Source organism: Abramis brama (assembly GCF_963993115.1).
Source record: "Abramis brama genome assembly, chromosome: 2".
Taxonomy (NCBI): domain Eukaryota; kingdom Metazoa; phylum Chordata; class Actinopteri; order Cypriniformes; family Leuciscidae; genus Abramis; species Abramis brama.
Window position 1 is genome coordinate 52,984,796 of NC_139964.1, and position 21,550 is coordinate 53,006,345.

Below are 21,550 nucleotides of genomic sequence, written 5' to 3' on the forward strand. Positions count from 1 at the left end.
AAGTAAGATAACACATAACAAGCTTAACATAGCTTTCCTTGTTGGGTTTTGCATCATGGTTACATCCATGGCATTCTCATAGCAGTGGCTTATTTTATTAAAACAACTTAAATTCTTGTTAGCGGGTCCCAACGCACATGTTCTACACTTCACCATGGTGTCTCCCTAAAACAGAAACTCTTTTAAATACCAGCATAATAGAACATTAAACATTAACAAGTCTCCCCATTTTATTATCTTGATTAAAAATGCATAAATATCACTTTATTTCATCGTTTACTCTCCCTATCCAGCACTGTGCAAAACATGATGGGAAGCAGAAATCCTGTTATTTTCAATAATGCTACTTTGACACAACTAAAGTCATTAATGTAGTCTTAACTCAAATGGATTAAGTGAAGTGGTTAAACTTGATGAAATTAAGTTGTGAGAACATCTTGAAAGAATTATGTTGGATTAACTTGTTTTATTTAAGTAAATTGAACAAGCAGCTACATTTATTTTTGACCTACTTGATTGAAACATATTCTTTCAAAATTAAAACATTGAGTTACCCCCAAATCAGTTTAACACCATGCTACCGTGTTTGAATTTGAAACAGTGGTGTTAAATCAAAATTAATGGTTTAAATAAAGTTAACAGTATATAAAAAATATGTTTTAGTGTATGCTAACAGCTAACACAAAATACTAACTCTAAATACTATACAATTAATCCCATTTATTGTTTTGTGATAACAATTCCACTACAATGCTAACAGAAGACCATAATGCACTTTCTGTTTGGAAATAGAATTGGTTAGCATTGCTAATATTGCAACAGGCTCAGTTATGCTTTCATTGATGCTAACACAAATTATTGATTTATGTTATTGCTCAGTACAGGGGTTAATGATAGACAAAAGAGTCACTAACAATGTTTTCTTTCTTTCTTTCTGCAGACATGAAGCCTTTTTTCCTGCTTGCCACATTATTGTGGTGTTTAGATGCAAATTTCTCCTGGGCAGCTAAGATAGTGGTAGTTCCTCCAATTATGTTTGAGAGCCACCTGTATATCTTTAAGACCCTGGCCTCTGCTCTCCACGCCGAGGGCCATGAAACAGTTTTCCTGGTCTCTGAAGGTCGGGAGATCCCACCTTCCAACCATTATCGTCTCCAGCGCTACCCTGGAATCTTTAACAGCACCTCAGCTGACGACTTCCTCCAATCAAAAGTTCGCAACATCTTTTCGGGGCGTCTCACAGCACTGGAACTGTTTGACATCCTAGACCACTATTCTCAAAACTGTGATGCCGCTGTTGGGAGTGCTTCTGTCATGGAGCAGCTAAAACGTGAACGTTTTGATCTCCTGCTCGTTGATCCCAATGAGATGTGTGGATTTGTCATTGCTCACATCCTGGGTGTCCAGTACGCCGTATTCAGCACAGGATTGTGGTACCCTGCGGAAGTTGGGGCGCCAGCACCTCTGTCTTACGTCCCAGAATTTAACTCTCTGCTAACGGACCGTATGTCATTGTTTCAACGGGTAGCTAACACAGCAGTGTACCTGGTTTCCAGGTTTGGTGTCCAGTTCCTGGTTCTACCCAAGTATGATCGCATCATGAGGAAGTACAACATCCAGCCATCGGTGTCCATGCATGATCTGGTCCAGAACAGTCGACTCTGGATGCTGTGTACTGACCTGGCACTGGAGTTCCCACGACCCACTTTGCCACATGTTGTCTATGTTGGGGGCATCCTTACCAAACCCCCCAGCCCCTTGCCACAGGTAAGAAACTAATGCTATTATATTTAAAACATTCTATAAACATTGCTATGTTATTCCGACTATTTTAGTGTCATGACTTTTAGGGATGCACAAGATATTGGTACCATAATAGGGTGGCCCAGCAGTGCACAGCACAACAAAATTTAAAAGCAAACATAAGTTAACATCCAGAGGAACCAGGTCTAAGTCACAACACACTAGTGTACTATCACAAGGCTAAATTCAGCCACTTATTTGTTAGTTATTTATTGATGTGTGAACCTCCCTTTTAACGTGGCTCTTCCCTAAGTCGTCCATATCTATGGCGATGTTAGACGTGTTCCTGGGTCAACAGATTTTGTTGATCCAGGAACAACAGTCCTGTCTGAAAATGTAGTCTTATCCATATCCGGTAAACCTAACCCTAACCATAAGTTATCCCTAAAATCAGATGCAAATGATAGGCGAATAACACTGATAGAAGCACCAAACCCTGATTGTAAACCTAAACTTTACATAAACTGTAAACTTGTCCCTCAACCTGATTGGTTGATTGGAATGTTGTTCCAAAATCAACAAAGATTTTGATCCAGGAACATGTTGCACTTGGTGAAATCAGGTTCTGCGTTAGAGTTGAATGAGCCAAGCCAGAATACTGAACTTCCCATATGGGCCCTATTGCGATATCAGCCCATTTCATAGTGATATTTCTTGGCCACCATAGAGGGTTGGCCAACATTCTGGCTTTATACTAGAGGTAATGATCTAATGAAATGGTTTTACAGTACTTGGCTGAGAAAGGAACGTTGTGCCATGGCTTGATTCCATTGTGTCATGGCTTGATTTTGCTATGTTGTGGCTTATTTTCGCTTTGTTAACTTATGTTTTTTTTTCTTCATTGTGTTATGCACTGCTGAGCCACCATAGCATTTACTGTCAGAGAAAATGTGCAAAGATTCTACCTTTAGGGCTACAACAACTTGTTATTGAGGCTGTACTCTTAAAGAGTCATCTATGTATCGTGTTTACCCATAAAAGGTCTGTAGTTGTACCTTAAGGGTATATATTATTACTCTAAGGCAGTGACATAGCCAGAATTGTATTTTCACTTATATATATTAGATCCATGCATTTAGTCTTAAAGATAAAGCAGGCTAATATTCCTGCTGCTTTCTGTTTTTAATTTTAATCAAACTACAAAAGACAAAGAAATATCACTCACTGCTCTCAACTAAATAACTATTGTAACTTTAATATGGTTAATAATCTATATTTAATTTATACAGTGAAGACTTTGCAGTGTTATTTTATATTGGATAATTCAATTTCTGTACCTGAACTAGACCTTCCTGAAAAACCTTGAAGCACTGTTGAATTAATTTGTGTTTTTGTTCTACTGTTTATTTGTTATTGCTTGCAATTTGTTTATTTGTTCTTATTGTATTACTGAATGTTCACTTGTCTTTAAAGGGATACTCCACCGTTTTTTCATATTAAACTATGTTATTCCCTTAACTAAGACGAGTTGATACATACCTCTCTCGTCTCAGTGCGTGCACTCAATCGCTCTGTCTTGCGGCGAAACTTTGTTAGCACTTAGCTTAGCCCAGTTCATTCAATATGGGCCAAGCAGAGAAGCTACCAAACACCTCCACTTTTTCCCTATTTAAATACAGTTACTCGCGTAGTGTAACTCGACCTAGGACGGTGACACAAAACAAAACGTTGCGCTTTTCTAAGCGTGTAAAATGGATAACTATATTGTATGGCGGAATACCATAGCAAGTGCTTGTAAGCACTTCGACTTGGCGCAGTAATATCTTCACTAGAGGGAGCAGGGGCCGGTGAGAGGATTTTTCACGAGTGAAGATATTACTGCGCCAAGTCGAAGTGCTTACAAGCACTTGCTATGGTATTCCGCCATACAATATAGTTATCCATTTTACACGCTTAGAAAAGCGCAACGTTTTGTTTTGTGTCACCGTCCTAGGTCGAGTTACACTACGCGAGTAACTGTATTTAAATAGGGAAAACGTGGAGGTGTTTGGTAGCTTCTCTGCTTGGCCCATATTGAATGAACTGGGCTAAGCTAAGTGCTAACAAAGTTTCACCGCAAGACAGAGCGATTGAGTGCACGCACTGAGACGAGAGAGGTATGTATCAACTCGTCTTAGTTAAGGGAATAACATAGTTTAATATGAAAAAACGGTGGAGTATCCCTTTAATAAGGTTGAACTTTATATGAGGCTGCTAGTTTCTGTGACATTTCACTGGTATTTAAAATGTTGGTGTCATAAGCTTATTTATTAGAATAACTTATTTATTAGAGTTACATGGGTCAAAAACACTGAAAACAATAACATACACATATTAATAATAAATCATTTAATTAATACAAATTATACACCTAAACTACAGCATATAGCTCGGCGACTATACCTTTTACATAAGTCTTTGAGGGTGATTATTAAAAATGTTGATGCAAGCATAGTCCAGAGAATCCACCAATTCCTGTTCAAAAGGCAACAGGGAAAGATTATTTGAATGCAACTTTGTTATGAATGATCTCAAACTTGATTTGATTCATGAGAAAATTCTTTCAACACATCAAGAAATCAGGCAGTGTGATCATTATCTTTTACAGTTTAGACTAGAGACTCATGTTTGGGAAGACATCAGGGGCCCTATTATACACCTGGTGCAATGCAGCGCCAAGCGCGACGCAAGTGTTTTTTGCTAGTTTCAGCCCGACGCAGTTATGATTTTCACATCCTGCGCCACATTGTTTAAATAGCAAATGCATTTGCGCCCATTTGTGCGCCCATGGGCTGCTGGTCTGAAAACGAGGTGTGTTCAGGCACATGTATTGGCGCGTTGCTAGTTTGAGGCAACTGAAACCTGGTCTAAAGTCAATGGCACAATATATATATTTTTTATTAATGTGCGCCTATAGGCGGGTCCACAAAGCGCTTACACTCTGCTTATTACACACACAGAGACGTGCAGCAGCACACAAAAATGTCAAATAAAAATAAAAGGATTACCATGTAAAATATTAATATTGTGTACATAAAGATATGGTGGAATCCGGCTTGTCTCGTTGATGGTCTACTTGTGTGCTTTAACCTCACGCACAAGCAGATCCATTTGCTCTCTGGAGATGCGTTCAGTCTTTCCTTTTGCAAATTGCGCCATGTAAATAGCAAATCCGCCATGGCGCAAGCGCAACTGGCTTTTAAAGGAAATGGGAAATTACACTCTGATTGTTTTTTTGCACGTTATGCCCAAAACACACCCATTACTCATTAAGAGAATAGGGATAACCCTTTAGACCACGCGCTGAGCGCGCCAACCATTTTTTTAGCAAAATGGGATTTGGACATGCCCTAACTGCACTTGCTTTAGACCATGCGCCTAGATTGTTAAAATAGGGCCCCAGGTGTCCAAAACTTCTATGAGGGAAAAGACAGAACAGTGACCATCTTCAATTTTCCTACGCAGAAGTAAAAAGAAAATGTGTTGTTCTTGCTTCTTCAAATGAAACACCTAGTGTTCACATGGCATCTTCAGTAGCTCATCTTTTGAAAAAATAAAAATAAAATACACCAGGTAAACATGCTGTGACTGCACACATTAATGGATTAGTTCACTAAAAAATTTGCATCATCCTCATGACGTTCCAAACCCGTAAGACTTTCATTCATCTTCAGAACACAAATGAAGATATTTTTAATGAAATCTAAGCGATTTCTGTCCCTCCATTGACAGCCTACTGTGGTAGATTTTTCCCTAAACCTAACTATCTGGGTCTCGTCTACAATTCGACGTCCCCGAACGTCTACTGTCGACGTTTAGGCTATCTGGGTCTAGTCTACAATTCGACGTCCCCATTCAATAATAGTCACCTAACTAACTTGTTTCCCTAAAACTAGCTTCCTTCCTAAACTAGCTTCCTTCCTAAACTAGCTTCCTTCGCAGGAATAATCGACAAACAGACTCAAGCAAATGTCCTTTAAATGCTTTAATCACGGCCAGGAGATCTTCCCAAGCAGTTCTCAGGGAATCTCTCCCAAGAAGCAAGGCCGGAGGATCTCAGACAAATTCCATTGAGAATCCCACCAGAAAATACAGATATAACAGTTTTTATAGAATCGAGAAAACAAATAAGACTAACATGTCACCTTCAATATGATTGGTTCAATTGGTTCAAAAGCCCCAACCTTTTTCCTCTGTCACTGGCACAAGCAAACTCTGATTTTTTGTGATTACTTATCACAAGGTTTGAGAACTAGTCTTCTGTCTAGTTTCACTTCCCTAATTGTTATTTATACACACACACACACACACACACACACACACACACACACACACACACACACACACACACACACACACACACACACACACACTCAAAAAAACAAGTTTTCCCCAAAGAGTTTGGGAACATCTAAAAGCATATGAATGTCATTCCTGCAAGAAAAACAAATGTTAGTTGATTAATTAAAGTCCATCACACTACGCAAGTACCACTTCATGTTCATAAAGAGATTGTAAAACTAATCCATATGAATTGAGTGGTTTGTCCAAATTTTTTAAAGAGACACAATCGCTTTATATGATGAACAGATTCAATTCAGGCTTTTATTCACATATAAACATTCATCAGCGCGCACATCATTGGTGGTAAACAGAAACTCAAGCATGTTCACTTGATGTGCAATGAGTTTTGTTCTCGCACACCAAGCAGGTTCGGCTGAGCTTCTGTTTATGTTCGCTGATCAATTTTAAAATGTGAATAAAAGCCTAAATTCAATCTGTTCATCATATAAATCATTACGTCTCTTCATGTCTCTCATTAGTTTTACAATCTCTTTATGAACTTTTTGTAGCGTCAAAGGTGTAGCCTAGTTCCGTAGCTGTCAATGGAGGGACAGAAATCGGTCAGATTTCATTAAAAATATCTGAATTTGTGTTCCGAAGATGAATGAAAAACTTATGGGTTTGGAAAGACATGAGGGTGAGTAAATGATTTGGGTGATCATTTTTGGATGAACTAACCCTTTAATCCCTATTGATTTAGTCCTGGAAAGGTGAAGTAGGCTCAGATTTATATGCCTTTTTTTTCTCCTTCTCACTCAATTTTTAGTGATATACTGGAAAAGCATAATATTGAAATTTGTGCACCCGCCATCACATTTAATTAAGGCACAAAGAAGATGACAGCATAGGCTACGCACAACAAGTGACAAAAATAAAACCAGTTTGAACACTGCCCAGCATTTTGATTGATCAGTCAATCAATTATAGTAACAATTCAAAAAATCCTTATTTTTTTTATTTTAAACAATCAGAAATATGGGAGGGGGCAGCCATATAAATGAGGGGGCCTAGGGTACTGCCCCAAACTTTAATATCAGCTGGTGAATGATACACTTTACTGAGAGTGTTTTTTAAATAATTTTATAATTGTCATACTGTACATTATAAAGTGATGTCTAAATGCAGCATTTACAATGAATGATTTTAGATTTTAGTGTTTTATTTTTTATTAGTTTCGTCAAAATAGTATATAATTTTAATATTGTGCATTCCTAATCACTCTTTTTGTTGTCTATACTAGTTCACATTAGTTCATAGGCAGGCTTATAAACAGTATTTTTGGATCAATTTAAATACCAACATGTGTTTGTCTGCTCCACAATCGACTGTTAGGATACATTCCAAAGTTTCCTTGTTCTTTCAGTGCATTATGTGCACATGCAGTGCTTTTGACGCTTGAGTTCATGAATGCCAAGAAAATTACGTCATGATTTAGGGATCGACTGACGCAGGAACCTCATTTTCATTTTAAGATCTTCAGCCTAACAAATGCCACAACCCACTCCCTCTAACAGTGACCTTGGTCCACCTTCCACTTATTCATATTCATTAGGCCTGATGTGGTGAAAATATGCAAAATGCAAGTTCTGTATAAACATTTTTTTTTTTTTTATCTAGTGTATGCAAGTCATTATTATGTTCAGTCTCATTTCACCCGTAATTATATGAAGTTTTGATTTTGTTATGCTCACAAAGGTCGTTCTTATCAATGCGGGTGATTGCGTGGAGCTGTCCATTGAATAGGAGTGGGGGTTCTGAACCTAAGCTTGCACTGTTGGAATACCAAGCGCCCAAATGGCATCATTGTATGCTGTGGAGCCATAATGCAAATAGTGTTTGTCAGTGCAGAGTGTGTGTGTGTGTAAATGTGCCCATTGTCGGGTGTGTATGAAGGACACTGAGACCAGTGTGAGGGGCGGACAGTTAGTGCCAGGCCAATGCAGGCTGTTCAGCTGCAGCTGGACTGCTTCAGACAGCAAGAAAACAGTTCTTACACAAAAAACATGCTCATTCTGAGGCTATGCTAACTGCTAACACAAAAGGCTAAGTCTCATTAGTACTATAATTTTTTGTGCTAACAATTGCACTATAGTGCCAACAATGCACTTTTTACTTAGCATAGTGCACTTTCAGTTTGAGTTGCTATTACTAATATTGTAATACGCCTTAGTCAAGTGTATACTTTTCTAGGTGTATGAACTTCTGGTTATGTTTGCTCCATGTAAACAGTGCTTTACAGACAGTAACTCCCTGTCCCTTTTCTGGTAACTTCTGGCACATATTGTGTCAAAGTTACTAGGTTACTAACATGATGTCGTCATCAGGTTCACAAAGTTAAAAGATTGAATACATCTGTACATAAACAGTCTGAGTAAATATTAATTAGCAAATGACAGTGTTGTAAATTAGTAAATAAAGGTGACTTGATTTGACATTAGTCACATGTAATATATAAGTCTTTGGCTCTAATTTTAAAACAGTGTGTGCTTCAATGTTTATCATTGTGTATATATATATATATATATATATATATATATATCATTTACATTTTCATTAGTAATTCAAGCATTCAGTTAGTGAAATTAATTTAAAAATTATTACATAAAAAATCACCATCATCGTCATTGTTATCATATCTCTTAAGCATTAGTCATATGAAGGGTTTTTTTAATGACAGAACACATTTTTATTTAACAAAATATCTTTGTGTGACACAACTGTCACAAAAAAGTCCTGTTAATTTTTCCACTTTGGAGCTGAATATTAGCCATACAGTGTTTTCTTTTAGGCTTTACTTTGTGGTGTTCTGGTTTAGGTGGCTTATTTTACGGTTATCTTCAATACAAGAGAAGTGTTGTTTGGTCAATATACTGTGATTTTTTTTTAATGTGTATGTTAAAGGGTTAGTTCATCCAAACATGAAAATTATCCCATAATTTACTCACCCTCAAGCCATCCTAGGTGTATACGACTTTCTTCTCTCAGCCATCACTCTTCCACCGGAACTAGACTTGCATACGGCTGTTACCGGAAGCCAGTGATTATAGTTTATTAGGTTTTTATAAAAACGCATCGCTTCACTTCAGAAGGCCTTTATTAACACCCTTATGGATTACTTTTATGATGGATGGATGCACTTTTTGGGCTTCAAAATATAAGGGACCCTTCACTCCCATTATAAAGCTTGGAAGAGCCAGGATATTTTTTAATATTACCCCGATTGTATTTGGCTAAAAGAAGTCATATGCACCTAGGATGGCTTGAGGGTGAGTAAATTATGGGATTTTCATTTTTGGGTGAACTAACCCTTTAACTATATGTAAATGTAATCTAACTTCTTTTAATAAATTTCATATGCTTCCTTTTTGATTTACCCAGTATTGGTTATTAAAGCAGAATAAAACCATTCTGCACGTTATATTCTCCAGATTGCTCTCTGTGGATGTGCAAAGGTTGAATAAATCTGGTCCTTGAGCTAAAATGAGTTTGACACACCTGGGGCCTCATTTATAACCGTTGCGTACACACAAAACAGGCCCTGAAAGAGGCGTACGCCACTTCCGACGCATAAGTTGTGATTTATAAAAACAAACTTGACGGGAAAATTTGCGCACCTGCACGCAAACTCTGACCCATGTGTACGAACGTTTTGGAGATGGAGCAGTTTGGCGACACCGATGGTGAGCTGGAGATTAGTGTCTTTTTGGTCACTTTTAGACAGAAAATCTAAAGAAAAAATACAAGATAATACAAATATAATTTCACTCACCAAGCCTGTCACTTGAAGCAAATCCCTTCTTAAATGTCCGCGCCAGCGAGCGCGTTGAGCCGTTTAGTGAAACTGACGCAAATAACAGTTTAAATAAATAAAATAATGATTTAAACTATGTTTTACTTCTGATATAAACATTTAGATTAAATATGCCATTCAAATTAATGGAGAACACTTAAACATGAAATCATTACTGAGAAGTTACAACATTTTTTATATTCGAATTCAATCAATAGAAATATTTGTTGCGGATGCGATGTTTTTGAACACTTTTTCCTGTGGCGTGCTGTGTTTTAATGTTTTAACCACAGAGATAATTGCTTATCAAGATAATACAAGATTGTCTGAGAAAATAGTTTCGTGCAAATAATGCCCAAGGCCTATCTGTTTCCAAAAATATAAATCAATTAAAAATACTATTCGGCCAGTGGAAAAGATGAAATGTATTTTACACTATTTGATTTATGTATTAAAAAACAAGACAAGGATAGGCAAGTACATTATTTTTATTAATGTAATGTGTCTTGTACCATTAAACGTTATCACGTGGATGAATGATCATATGCAAATGATATGCAGATGAAGATATGCATAGTAAAACTAGGCGTTGTAAGCTCCATATATGGTTATTTCGGGGTGGAGACGCATGTGCGCACAATCTTCTGCTGACTGGGATTTATAAAGTGAATTCTGCGCAGGTGCTGGCGTACGAACGGTTTTATAAGTCTGAATATTTTTTTGCGTACGTCATTTTTGGCTTTCGGGCGCACGTACACTTTTAGTAAGGTTCCTACGCACAGTTTTATAAATGAGACCCCTGGTCTAAAGTCTACACGGCTTAAAAAAGACACTTTTTTATATTATTTTTTCCATAGTAGTGGCATTACCATTGCAACTATTTGAAAATGCCATTTCTCTGTGGTTGACAAAATATGAGAAACAGGTTTTGAGAAATCTTATATGAATAGTTCAGGTTGAGGGGTTCTGTGGCAAAGGTAAAGTAGCTTAAGACATGTCCACACCTTAAAACAATTTCATGATCAAAATGTTTTCACTTGTTTAGAATTGAAAGTTGAAAGTTAGCATTGTCCCTTTGGACAAACTAGGTTGCAACATGCTAGTGATCACTCATACTGAATTTCTACTTTTTTTTAAGACTGTAAAACGTTGTTGATGTAACAATGTTAGGTTTATTTAGTCATATAAAATGATGATTTAAATAAACCTTTTTGATTTATATACAATCCTTTGAAATGTTTGGTCTGGCTTTTGATTTCCATGTAATGTTGAATTGCTTTGTCTTGTGAATACAGTCATCACAAATTTCATAGATGGACTGTTGAACTGTGTTGTATTTGATCTGTGTGTGTACAGGAGTTTGAAACCTGGGTGAAGAATACAGATGAACATGGTTTTGTGGTGGTGTCGTTTGGTGCAGGAGTGAAGTATCTGTCAGATGACATTGCTCAGAAACTTGCTGGAGCCTTGAGCCGTCTACCCCAGAGAGTCATCTGGAGGTACTGCCATTCATTCCTTCATTCAAGTGATCGGTGAACCATTTTACCAACAGATCAAGTCCCCTGCGTATCATTCCATTAGAGTTTTTTCTATCACAAAGTATCCATTGGCAACTGATATGGTGGCAGGCCACTGATAAGCCTGTGGCTACAACTTACTATTTTGTTTTCCTTTTCCAAACCAGTAAACCCTCATTGAAAATGATCTGATGGTTTGTTAGACTTTCCAATGGTTTCTAAATGCAAAACTTCATGAATACATGAGATGTGGTCACAGGTGTGTCTCTTAAAAAGATAATCTGGATCATCATTTCATACTGTGGTATGTTGTGTTTAAAACTTTCAGAAATACACATTCATTACAATGGGCTCAGAGACAAAATGGTCTCTAAAATGGTATACAAATTGCTTCTCAAACCCTCACATTAAATTATATAGGAATTGTGCACAATAGGAGTAGTTCACCCAAAAATCAAAACTTCTGTCATTATATACTCATCATAAACCCATATGACATTTTTAAAGATTTTTACAGATTGCTTTTTTAATTACAATAAATCTAAAAGTAGTTCATATTGTGTGCTATATTCCAAGTCATCTAAAGCCATATGAGCTTTATATGAAAAATAGACCAAAATTTAACTTTGCTATTAATATAGAACCACTATATCAGGGATGTCCAATCCTGCTCCTGGAGGGCCACTGTCCTGCAGAGTTTAGCTCCAACCCCAATTAAACACACCTGAACCAGATAATCAAGGTCTTAGGCATTCTAGAAACTTCCAGGTAGGGGTGTTGAGGCAGGCTAGAGCTAAACTCTGCAGGACAGTGGCCCTCCAGGACTGAGTTTGGACACCCCTGCACTATATGATACTGTAATTATGATAATTTTCCTTTTTGAAGCTTGAAAGCCTCAGTCCCCATGAGTAATAATGCCATGGAAACCACATAAGGGAATTATTTATTTATTTTAAAATATTTTATAAAATTTATAAAAGAATTTAGGAAATTTGAGATGTGATGCTCTTATCAGTTAATGGACAATGTGTCACAAGTGCATGTAAACTTTAAATGTCTCATTGAAGGAATTTTGTTTCTTTATGCCAAAAAAAGAAAGAAAAAAAGAAATCTTTTTATTTTCCTAAGTGAAGCTGCATGCTTATAAATAGCAGCACCTTTTGCTGTCATGGGCATTCATATTGTCATGACTCCCGTAGTCATGCCATATAATCTCAGTTGCTTTCTTGTGTTCATGCAAATGTGCCATGGCAAGACTTTACTAATGAGGACACTGTTGGGAGGGGAAATGCCCAGGGAACACACATATACCAGATAAATAGAATGTACAGATAGACGGACACACTCCAGTGATCCACAAAATATACCACTGTTGTTACGTGATGAACATATGGTCTGAACTCTTTCTTTCTGACATGTGCATACATTTTATTAATGGTTATTAGAGTCACTGACTGCTGTCAGGTTTCTTAGTAACTGTTGAATGTTTGTCATTAGGTTTGGCACATACTTGCCTGTAGGCTGTGTGCATTTGCCCACCAGTTACAGAGAAGACATAGGCCTACATTAATCCTGGATCTTTACTAAGTCTTGAGCCAGACTTCAAAGCAAAGGCTTCATATAATCTCCACTAAAGAACTATTGCTGTTGGTTTAATTAGTCATTTAGCAGATATCCAAAGACTCACAGCATATATTTCTTAAAGCCAACATCAAATTACAGTTGACCCTTTAATTTATCAATATACGTACTTTTCAGAAGTAAATTTGGGGTCTGTTTTTTTAATGGTTTTGAAAGAAGTCTCTTATGCTGACCAAGGCTGCATTTATTTATTCAAAAATGAATATTGTAAAATATAATCACAATTTAAAATAACAGCTTTTTTATTATGTTATCATGTAACTTCTTAATGTGATGGCAAAGCCATGCAATTTTTAGCATCATTACTCCAGTCTTCAGTGTCACATGATCTTTCAGAAATCATTGTGATGGGGTTATGTGCAACAAACTTCCATATTCTAAATCTTCATAATCTAAAATTAATTCCCTTTTCTTCTGATGTCGCCTAGGCCATGTGGTCAGCAAAAAATGTTAACAAATAGCATTATACATTAGCTATTTTGGAATTGTTTTTGGTGAAAGAGGAGGAAGGTTTTTGGAGGAAGAGCAGCCTAGTTACCACAGTAATTTGACTTCCAGGTCCCATCCTACATTGTTTTTGTTTTATTTGGAAATCTGTCACTTTACATAGTCAAATGAATATAGTTGCATGTTCCTTTCAATTATATGCTCAAAAGTATAATGGTTATTGCTCTTTATTTTTCAAAAATAATGTTTAAATACGGCATACATGACTACTTTGTAGCCTTTATAAGCTCTGAAGGAATCCACATGTTTGATTGATGCTGGTGGATTGTCTGAATGTAAGCTTTGTTACTAAACCAATCTATGCATGCAAAATAATTGATCTCTGTCTCTCTACTCTAATGTACTTTTTTCCCCAGTATGCCCCACTCTGATCTCACAATGTATCTTTGATGCTTTGAATAACTTACAAATTCTTCATATTTATCAGCTGACAATTGTCTCATTCACTAGCCCCATATGGCCTAAAAGATTTTTAATGTTTTTAAAGAGCCTATAGAAAGAGCTGCCTGTATCTTACTGAATTCAGTCTCTCTGTAGGTTTTCTGGAGTTCCTCCCCCAAATCTTGGCAACAATACTAAACTAGTGGACTGGATGCCTCAGAACGACCTATTGGGTAAGTATACATCTTATCTCTCACTAAATAAAAGTACATTTTTAGAAAGTCATATGAAGTTTGAATGTTCCCTCTGGATTTTTTGGCAACACTAGTTCAGGGTCCAATTCTCACAATTAACTATCTTGCTTATTAGCATGCATCTCACTCGGATATTGGCTGTTTATTAGTACTTATAAAGCACATATTAATGCCTTGTTCTGCATGACCATGTTCTACATCCCTTAATTCTACCCAATACCAAAACTTAACAACTACCTTACTATTAATAAGCAGTAATTAGGAGTTATTTGAGGCAAAAGTCTTAATTAAAAGTTAGTTAATAGTGAGAATTGGACCCTAATCTCAAGTGTGACTGAATTTTTGTTCCAGTCCTCCTTGCTATTTAAAAAAAAGAAGAAATTACTACTTTAAATAAATTCAGCAAGGATACATTAAAGTGATCAACAGTGACAAAGACTTTTTCTTTGTTACAAAATATTGTATTTCAAATAAAGGCTGTGCTTTAGAAATTTGTGTTCTTCATTAAAGAATCCTCCAAAAAAAATCTCCACAAAAATATTAACATTAAGTATTAAAATATTCATTAAGAAATGTTTCTTGACCACCAAATCGTCATTAGAATGATTTCTGAAGGACCATGTGACACTGAAGACTGGAGTAATGCAAAATGCTGCTGAAAATTGAGCTTTGCCATCGCAGGGATAAATATTATAATTTTTTCATTAACAAATTTCAAATTGTAATAATATTTCACAATATTGCTGTTTTATGATCAAATAAATGTAACCTTTGTGAGCTTAGGGGAATTCACAACAAAAAAAATCTTACCAATTCCAAACTTACCCTGTTGGCTAATCTTTTTTTTTTTACTTTGCATTCACAGTATGATAAGTTTAAAATTTTTAATTCAATTTAAAAACACAAAAATTGGTCTTTAACTTTTATGCAGTTTTGCCTCTCAAGTAAATTATACCTTGTTTTAAAGCTGTTTAGATATTTTTTACTGGAAAACTGATTTAGAAAATTATTTGTTACATTTTTATTAGTGTAAGGGAGAGAGCGCATCCTCCTCACTGCTCTTTTCTGCATCTCTTAGGATAATGTCTCTGTTGTCTTAGAGGACACAAAGCCTGCGTGTGTGTTTGTTTGTGTGAATGAGTTTCTGTCTCATTGTACACCATGGGCTTGAGGTCACAGAGGACCTTTATGTCTCCATCATGCTGTCTTTTCTCTCTTTCTCTCACTGTCTTTCTGCTGCCGCCACACTTCCTGTTCTCTGAATGACCTAGTTGATGCATCCTGTGCTTTGGTCTTCCATTAGTTTGGTCTTCTCATTCAACCATAAGTGACGACTAGAAAAAAGTCTGATACACAAAGTCGATAGACAGGGTGAACCCAGGGCATTTCTTCTCTGAAGACCCTCAGCTGTTTAACACAAACACCTATTTGTTTGAGGTTCAGCTGGACTAAACTTTAAGATCAGTGACCCATGGTCAAAACTGTCACAGTAAACAACAATGATTTAACTTCCATTTTAATCAGAGCCTGAAATGCACTTAAACACACTGTAATGCAACTGAGCTTTCTGTCCTGCTTCATGTCAGTACCAGTGAGAAAGTGATACACACTCCACCCTATTCGTGAGAAGCCTCGGGCAAATTTACAAAAAACCAAATGCAAATGTTCCTTTGATTTTCCTATGTGTCTTTTAAATGTATTTTAAAGCGATATGAGAGTACTAGATAGCTAATGTACAACTAGCGATTCTGAATAAAACTCTTTGTTCATTGTAACTCATACAGAGGAAGAAGTGTTAGCAGGCACAGGGAGGAACGAGTACAGACAGAAGCAACTGAATGAAAAACTGCTTAAGTTGTCAACTTTAATTTTATTAGAATTATGGCAGTTTTACTTTATAGTTTTTGGAATTTTGTGAGGCACACATCACTATTACTGTCTCCTGAATACAAAACCCTCAATATTGATCATTGGTGTGTAACGCATCTGACACTGTTTATGCCATGTACATGAATTATACATCTAATCACTCATCAATGACAGGTGTGCCATTACTTTTCCAAGCAATCAGACTCACAGATGATAAAATGGGCCAATCAGTTATTTGGAGAGTTAAAATGAAGGAGACAGAATATTATAGGGTGGGCTCATTATAGGGCCAATAACCACCCAGAACACCTTAGGCTACGTCTACATTAATCCAGATACATTTGACACCAGCGTTTTAGTTTCAAAACGCTCTCCATCCACATTAGCGTATTTAAGCATTTTCCAAAAGTTTCTCGTCATCACTGAAACGTTGGAAAACGCTAAATTCACCCAACTGCACATGCGTAAACCCTCATTATATAGATGGAACAGACAAAATAAAAAATTTGTCATGCAATTCTTCTGGCAGGATCATTTTATTTAGCACAATATCTCACCATTCACTGATGCATCCAGGTCGCACTCACTCACCATTATATGTTTGATCTAAAACGCAACAGCTCTCATGTTTTGCCGCAGGACAGCAAATGTGAATAAATTATCTGCCATATTTGCAGGACTGTGATATCAAGAGTGGGCAAAGTAACATATTTTAACAACTGTATGAAAGTAAATAGCACAAAACAGGCACAATACCAGTATAAACATGAATATCCATCGGTTCAATATGCATCACATGACTAAACGTGTCATCATTTTCAAAAGCCTCCATTTTCACAGTCCACACTACAATGCGAAAACAGCGTTTTCAAATGTATTCACTTTGGAGAGCATTTTCAGAAAGTTCATAAAACCGTCATCTCAGTTTAGACAGAAGGCCAAAACGGAGAGAAAAATATGGTTTAGACAAGGCCTTAGTAACATATTTGCAACCACCTAGAACAACATCTTAGCAGCTACATAGCAATGCACTGGCAACCAGCCAGAACATCCTAGCAATGTCTTTGCATCTACCCAGAAAACCACAGTATATACAAAAAAACACATTGGCATCTGCACAGCAATGGCCTGGCAACCACCCAGAACATCCTAAAACATCAACGACTCAAAAAATAGTTATTAATGTTACCATGGTAAAGAGGAGCCATCCATCCAATAACCCTGTAGTTACTATGGTCTCACTCAAAATGCCACAGTTAAATGATGATTACAATGCAGAAGCTATGGTAAATGTTCAGGGATTCATGGTATTTGTTTGTAAATTGCACATTTTTTTCTCTCTCACACATTGGATCTCTTGTTCACCTACAGGACAGACAAACACACGGGCCTTCTTGAGCCACGGGGGCTTGAACAGCATCTATGAGGCCATGTATCACGGTGTGCCCGTGGTGGGTGTCCCGCTGTTTGGAGATCACTATGACACCATGACACGAGTTCAGGCCAAAGGCATGGGTATAATGCTTGAGTGGAAAAGGATGAGTGAGGAAGACCTTTATACTGCCATGGTTAATGTCATTACAGACAAAAGGTAAATCATATGTGTATAAAATGCCTGTATAAAATGAATAAAGTGCATTGTTAAGCACTCTCACACACACACACACACACACACACACACACACTATCTGACTGCAGCCATTGTGAAATGTTTGTCAAAAAAACAGGTAATACAAATCAAAAACCCCACACACAGCCAGGTTAAATTTTAATGACTGTGGAATTGGGGTTACTCAAGTTTAACGATAAACAAGACCTGTTGAAGACCCTGCAATGGTGTCAATATTTGCAGATCCATAGTGTTTCAACAAATCCAATGGAGCCAAAGAGCAGCGTAGTCTAAAAAATAGTTTCTAGAGACGGAATTTTAGAGCTTTTAGTTATATTAAAGAGACAGTTCACCCCAAAATGAAAACTAGTGTTTTAATGAAGAGAAACTATGGTACAGTGCCATCTTGTGGCCAAGATCAACATCATGTTGTTGATGTGCTTTTGCTGTCTTGGATGTTCTGAAACCTCTCCATCTCTCTTTCTATTAAGGTATCGTGAGCGAGCACAGTTGCTGTCTCAGATTCATAAAGATCAGCCTGGTCATCCAGTGAATCGGGCAGTTTACTGGATTAGCTATATACTCCGTCACCATGGCGCCGATCACCTCCGCACTGCAGTCTACGAGATCCCCACCTACCAGTACTTCTTATTGGACGTTGCCATTGTGATAGGAGTGTGTCTGCTTCTTCTTGGCTACTGCCTATACCGAATAGGCAAGTGCATTCAATCACGAGTGGGGCGCGGTTCATCTCCAGGGGAAAAGGTGAATGGACACTGTCATAATGGAATTCCAAATGGCAAGCACAAAAGAAATGGCCATGTTAGAAGTACAGATAAGAAACTAAAGTAAAGCACTAGGAGAAATCAACACTAACGCTTTACTAAAGAGAGGAATTAACTACTCTTCACTCAGAGCAGGGCCTATCCAGGAAATAAATACATGGGTCAATAAAGAAACAAACCAAACATTATAACAATGAACTGTAAGTAGGAAGCCAAAGTAAGGAAGAATGGAAGGAAACCTGAAAACATAAATGGAAAACTCCTGAGGACGTTTTTTTCCTTGTTGAGTGGAGTTAATGTTCAGTTGTTCAATGGTCCTGAATGTTGAGTTTATACTTGTGGAAAAAGCAACGGTTTTGAAGTTTAGAAGTTAGTGGTTTTAACAAGAAGTTATCATGGGGCTTCAGGTTTCACTACATCCAAATACAATAAAGATCTCTATCTATTTATATAAATTTCAGACTTTTTTGCGCACAGACCCCTGTTGACTGTTGTGCACTGAATTTAATTTATGTTCTATATTTATTTCTCACGCACTCCATCCCTTCATTTTCATTTCTTAAGCAAAATTAGTTCTTGGATATTAGCAAGCTAGCATATTTGCTAATGTTTATGCTGCCAGCCTTGCCTTAATCTTTAAATATGTATAGCATGTTTTGCTAACTTAGAACTTCATTCCTTGTAGAGAAAAATCTGCACAAGCTAATGCTGCTAGTTGCTATATTGCTAGTTATCAATGCAAAAGGCTAGAGCCTTTGTTGAGAATAGTTACACTTTAAATCTTGCTTCATTTTACAATAATTTGGGATTCCTGGAGCCAGTATATTGGTATACTAACATTCTTAGAGCATCTTTACCACTTTTCCCCTTTTGTTTTGCTATTCTCAGCTAACGCCATTTAATGAGTTGATAGCACAACTTTAATTTCTCTTCAGAAGGGTGCAGATCACGTGTAACATCCCTTCACACAGTCCACTTGTTGGCAGATATGGGTTCAAATGAGCAAAATTATACATTTGATTTGAATTAGCCATTTACCCTATTCTGTTGCTTCATGGATGTTTAGGTTTTAAAGTCCTCCGTTCATCTTTACTGTATGGTTTCTTTCATTAAGCAAATCATAGGAGGAACAGTCTTTTTTTTTCAAACGCAGGAGGGGTAGCCTATACAGAATTTTTATGTATGAGTGCCTGTGTGTCTCAAAATGTCCCAAACAAACTACATTTTTATTATAACGTGTATCAGACTAGTGTTGCTATCAAAGCAAAAGTCTGTTTACTAACATGTTCCCACAAATCAATAGGCCTAGAGAGACCTGAAGGATTTTTGTACTGTAATTAACATATCCCATGGTGCTCTACTGCTTCCTTCTAACTTTCAGCCATTTTCATCAACGGACATTCTGTGAAAGGCGATTTTTGGTAACATTTCAATCTAACATTTAGTTCTGCAACTTTTCAAAATATGTTTTGAAGTGGCAATAAACAGAACTTCTGCAAATTATTTGTGCGTTAAAGTGCATTCTCACCCTCAGAGTTTTTTTTTTTTTTTTTTAAATGCCACTGGACAACCTGTTAAAATCACATGCTGGTTTTACAACTCAATGTCAGACTGAACTGTTACCAGTAATGGTCTCAGTTTGGAAGTGTATAATTGTTTTAATTGCACCACAACATTTGAAATGCACTCGATTTATCAAAATACAAAGTGGTACGTTACATTTAAGTTTTTATGAATGACTATGAAGTTGTGGACATATTTAAGCCAGTAGACATAGTTATTTGCATTAAGTGGAAATTATAAAGGTTATCAGTTCTTGAAAAGTGTTGTATAATACATTAGAACAGCACTGTCATGTTCTAGCACTGTTCATATACTGTAAACCATATTTTTCCCAGATCACCAAAACACCATCACCTAAGAACATAAAACCAAAATAACTGAACTAAAGAATTATTGAAGTCATAAAAATTGGAAACTGTTTTTACCATGAGGTTTAAAGCATTTATTGAGCCAAGCACTGTTTTAGACTGTCCATACTTGAAAATACACTGGCTGCAAATGCATTAGAGCTATGACTGGTGAAACAGTGACACACACTTTGAACATTATAATTATTTTTGTAGTTTGTTTTGTATGATTTTCAGTATTAATATTAGATGGTTAACAACAAAGAAAAAAGCTGCAGATGGGCTCTGACATTAAAGGCTGTGTGTATGTGAGTGGTTATAGATTGTGAAAATGTATGCGTGCACATTTGAATGGGGTTGCTTGAGCCTACTTGTGCCCAGCTTTCACTTTATATACTGATGATTTAAAACCAATGCTCCAGTTCACAGTACATCAATGCCTTTCTTTGTCTCTTGTAGTCTGTTTCCTGATCAAGTCCTTGTAGACGTATGTTAAAAGCTGCTCGCAGGAGTTTAGTCTTTTCTTCTTTCTTTTTATTCATAATGATTTCACGTGTGTCTGTGTTATCATGTACATAAAAAGACAAACAAAAGTACTAATGCTAAATAAACATTTTGTTTGCTTATTCTTGTCATCTGATGATTCTCTCTTGATTGTGTAGGAAGATGTTGCCACCTTTAACACCAATGGAAATTCAGTGAGCTAGTCTGAAAGTCACAGGCCACATGCGTGGTGTCAAGTTCCACTGTTCTGAAGTCTCGGTTTTTTCCCATGACCTCTTTGATAGTTTTGTCTAATCCTTATTCTGCAAAATGTTTTTTCATGAGCGTTTGGTGCTATCAGGTTGATACGCTTTGATAAATCACTATTGTTATCCTGTGAAAGCGCTTAGAAACATTTATCAAACCATTGTTTTTTTTCATTGTTTTTTTACAATACGTTGTGCAATAAAAAAGACAGCAGGGTATTTTTCTGATTTCTTAGATAACAGATGACTGCGGTGGGAGATGAGGGAGTGTAAAACTACACGCCTGTTGGACAGCAGGTATCAGGTGTTGTCCTTATGTTTTCAGCGCTGTCACACTAGATGGGTGTGTATCCAGAAAATAGTTGTGTGTGTTGATTAAGAGATAAACTGACACATTATCCCATCTTTCCCT

The 21,550-nt window shown here is 36.8% G+C and overlaps 1 protein-coding gene across 1 annotated transcript in view; it reads left to right on the forward strand.

Moving 5' to 3' along the window:
- The window catches only part of ugt8 (UDP glycosyltransferase 8), a 29,810-nt gene extending 8,793 nt beyond the window's left edge, over positions 1-21,017 (forward strand). The window contains exons 2-6 of the mRNA XM_084105839.1: positions 941-1,767; positions 11,273-11,415; positions 14,119-14,195; positions 17,457-17,676; positions 18,186-21,017. Coding sequence (XP_083961965.1) covers positions 943-1,767; positions 11,273-11,415; positions 14,119-14,195; positions 17,457-17,676; positions 18,186-18,546 — 1,626 coding nt within the window. The 5' untranslated portion in view covers positions 941-942 and the 3' untranslated portion in view covers positions 18,547-21,017. The remainder of the gene's footprint in view (positions 1-940; positions 1,768-11,272; positions 11,416-14,118; positions 14,196-17,456; positions 17,677-18,185) is intronic.
- The last annotated feature ends 533 nt before the right edge of the window (positions 21,018-21,550 follow it).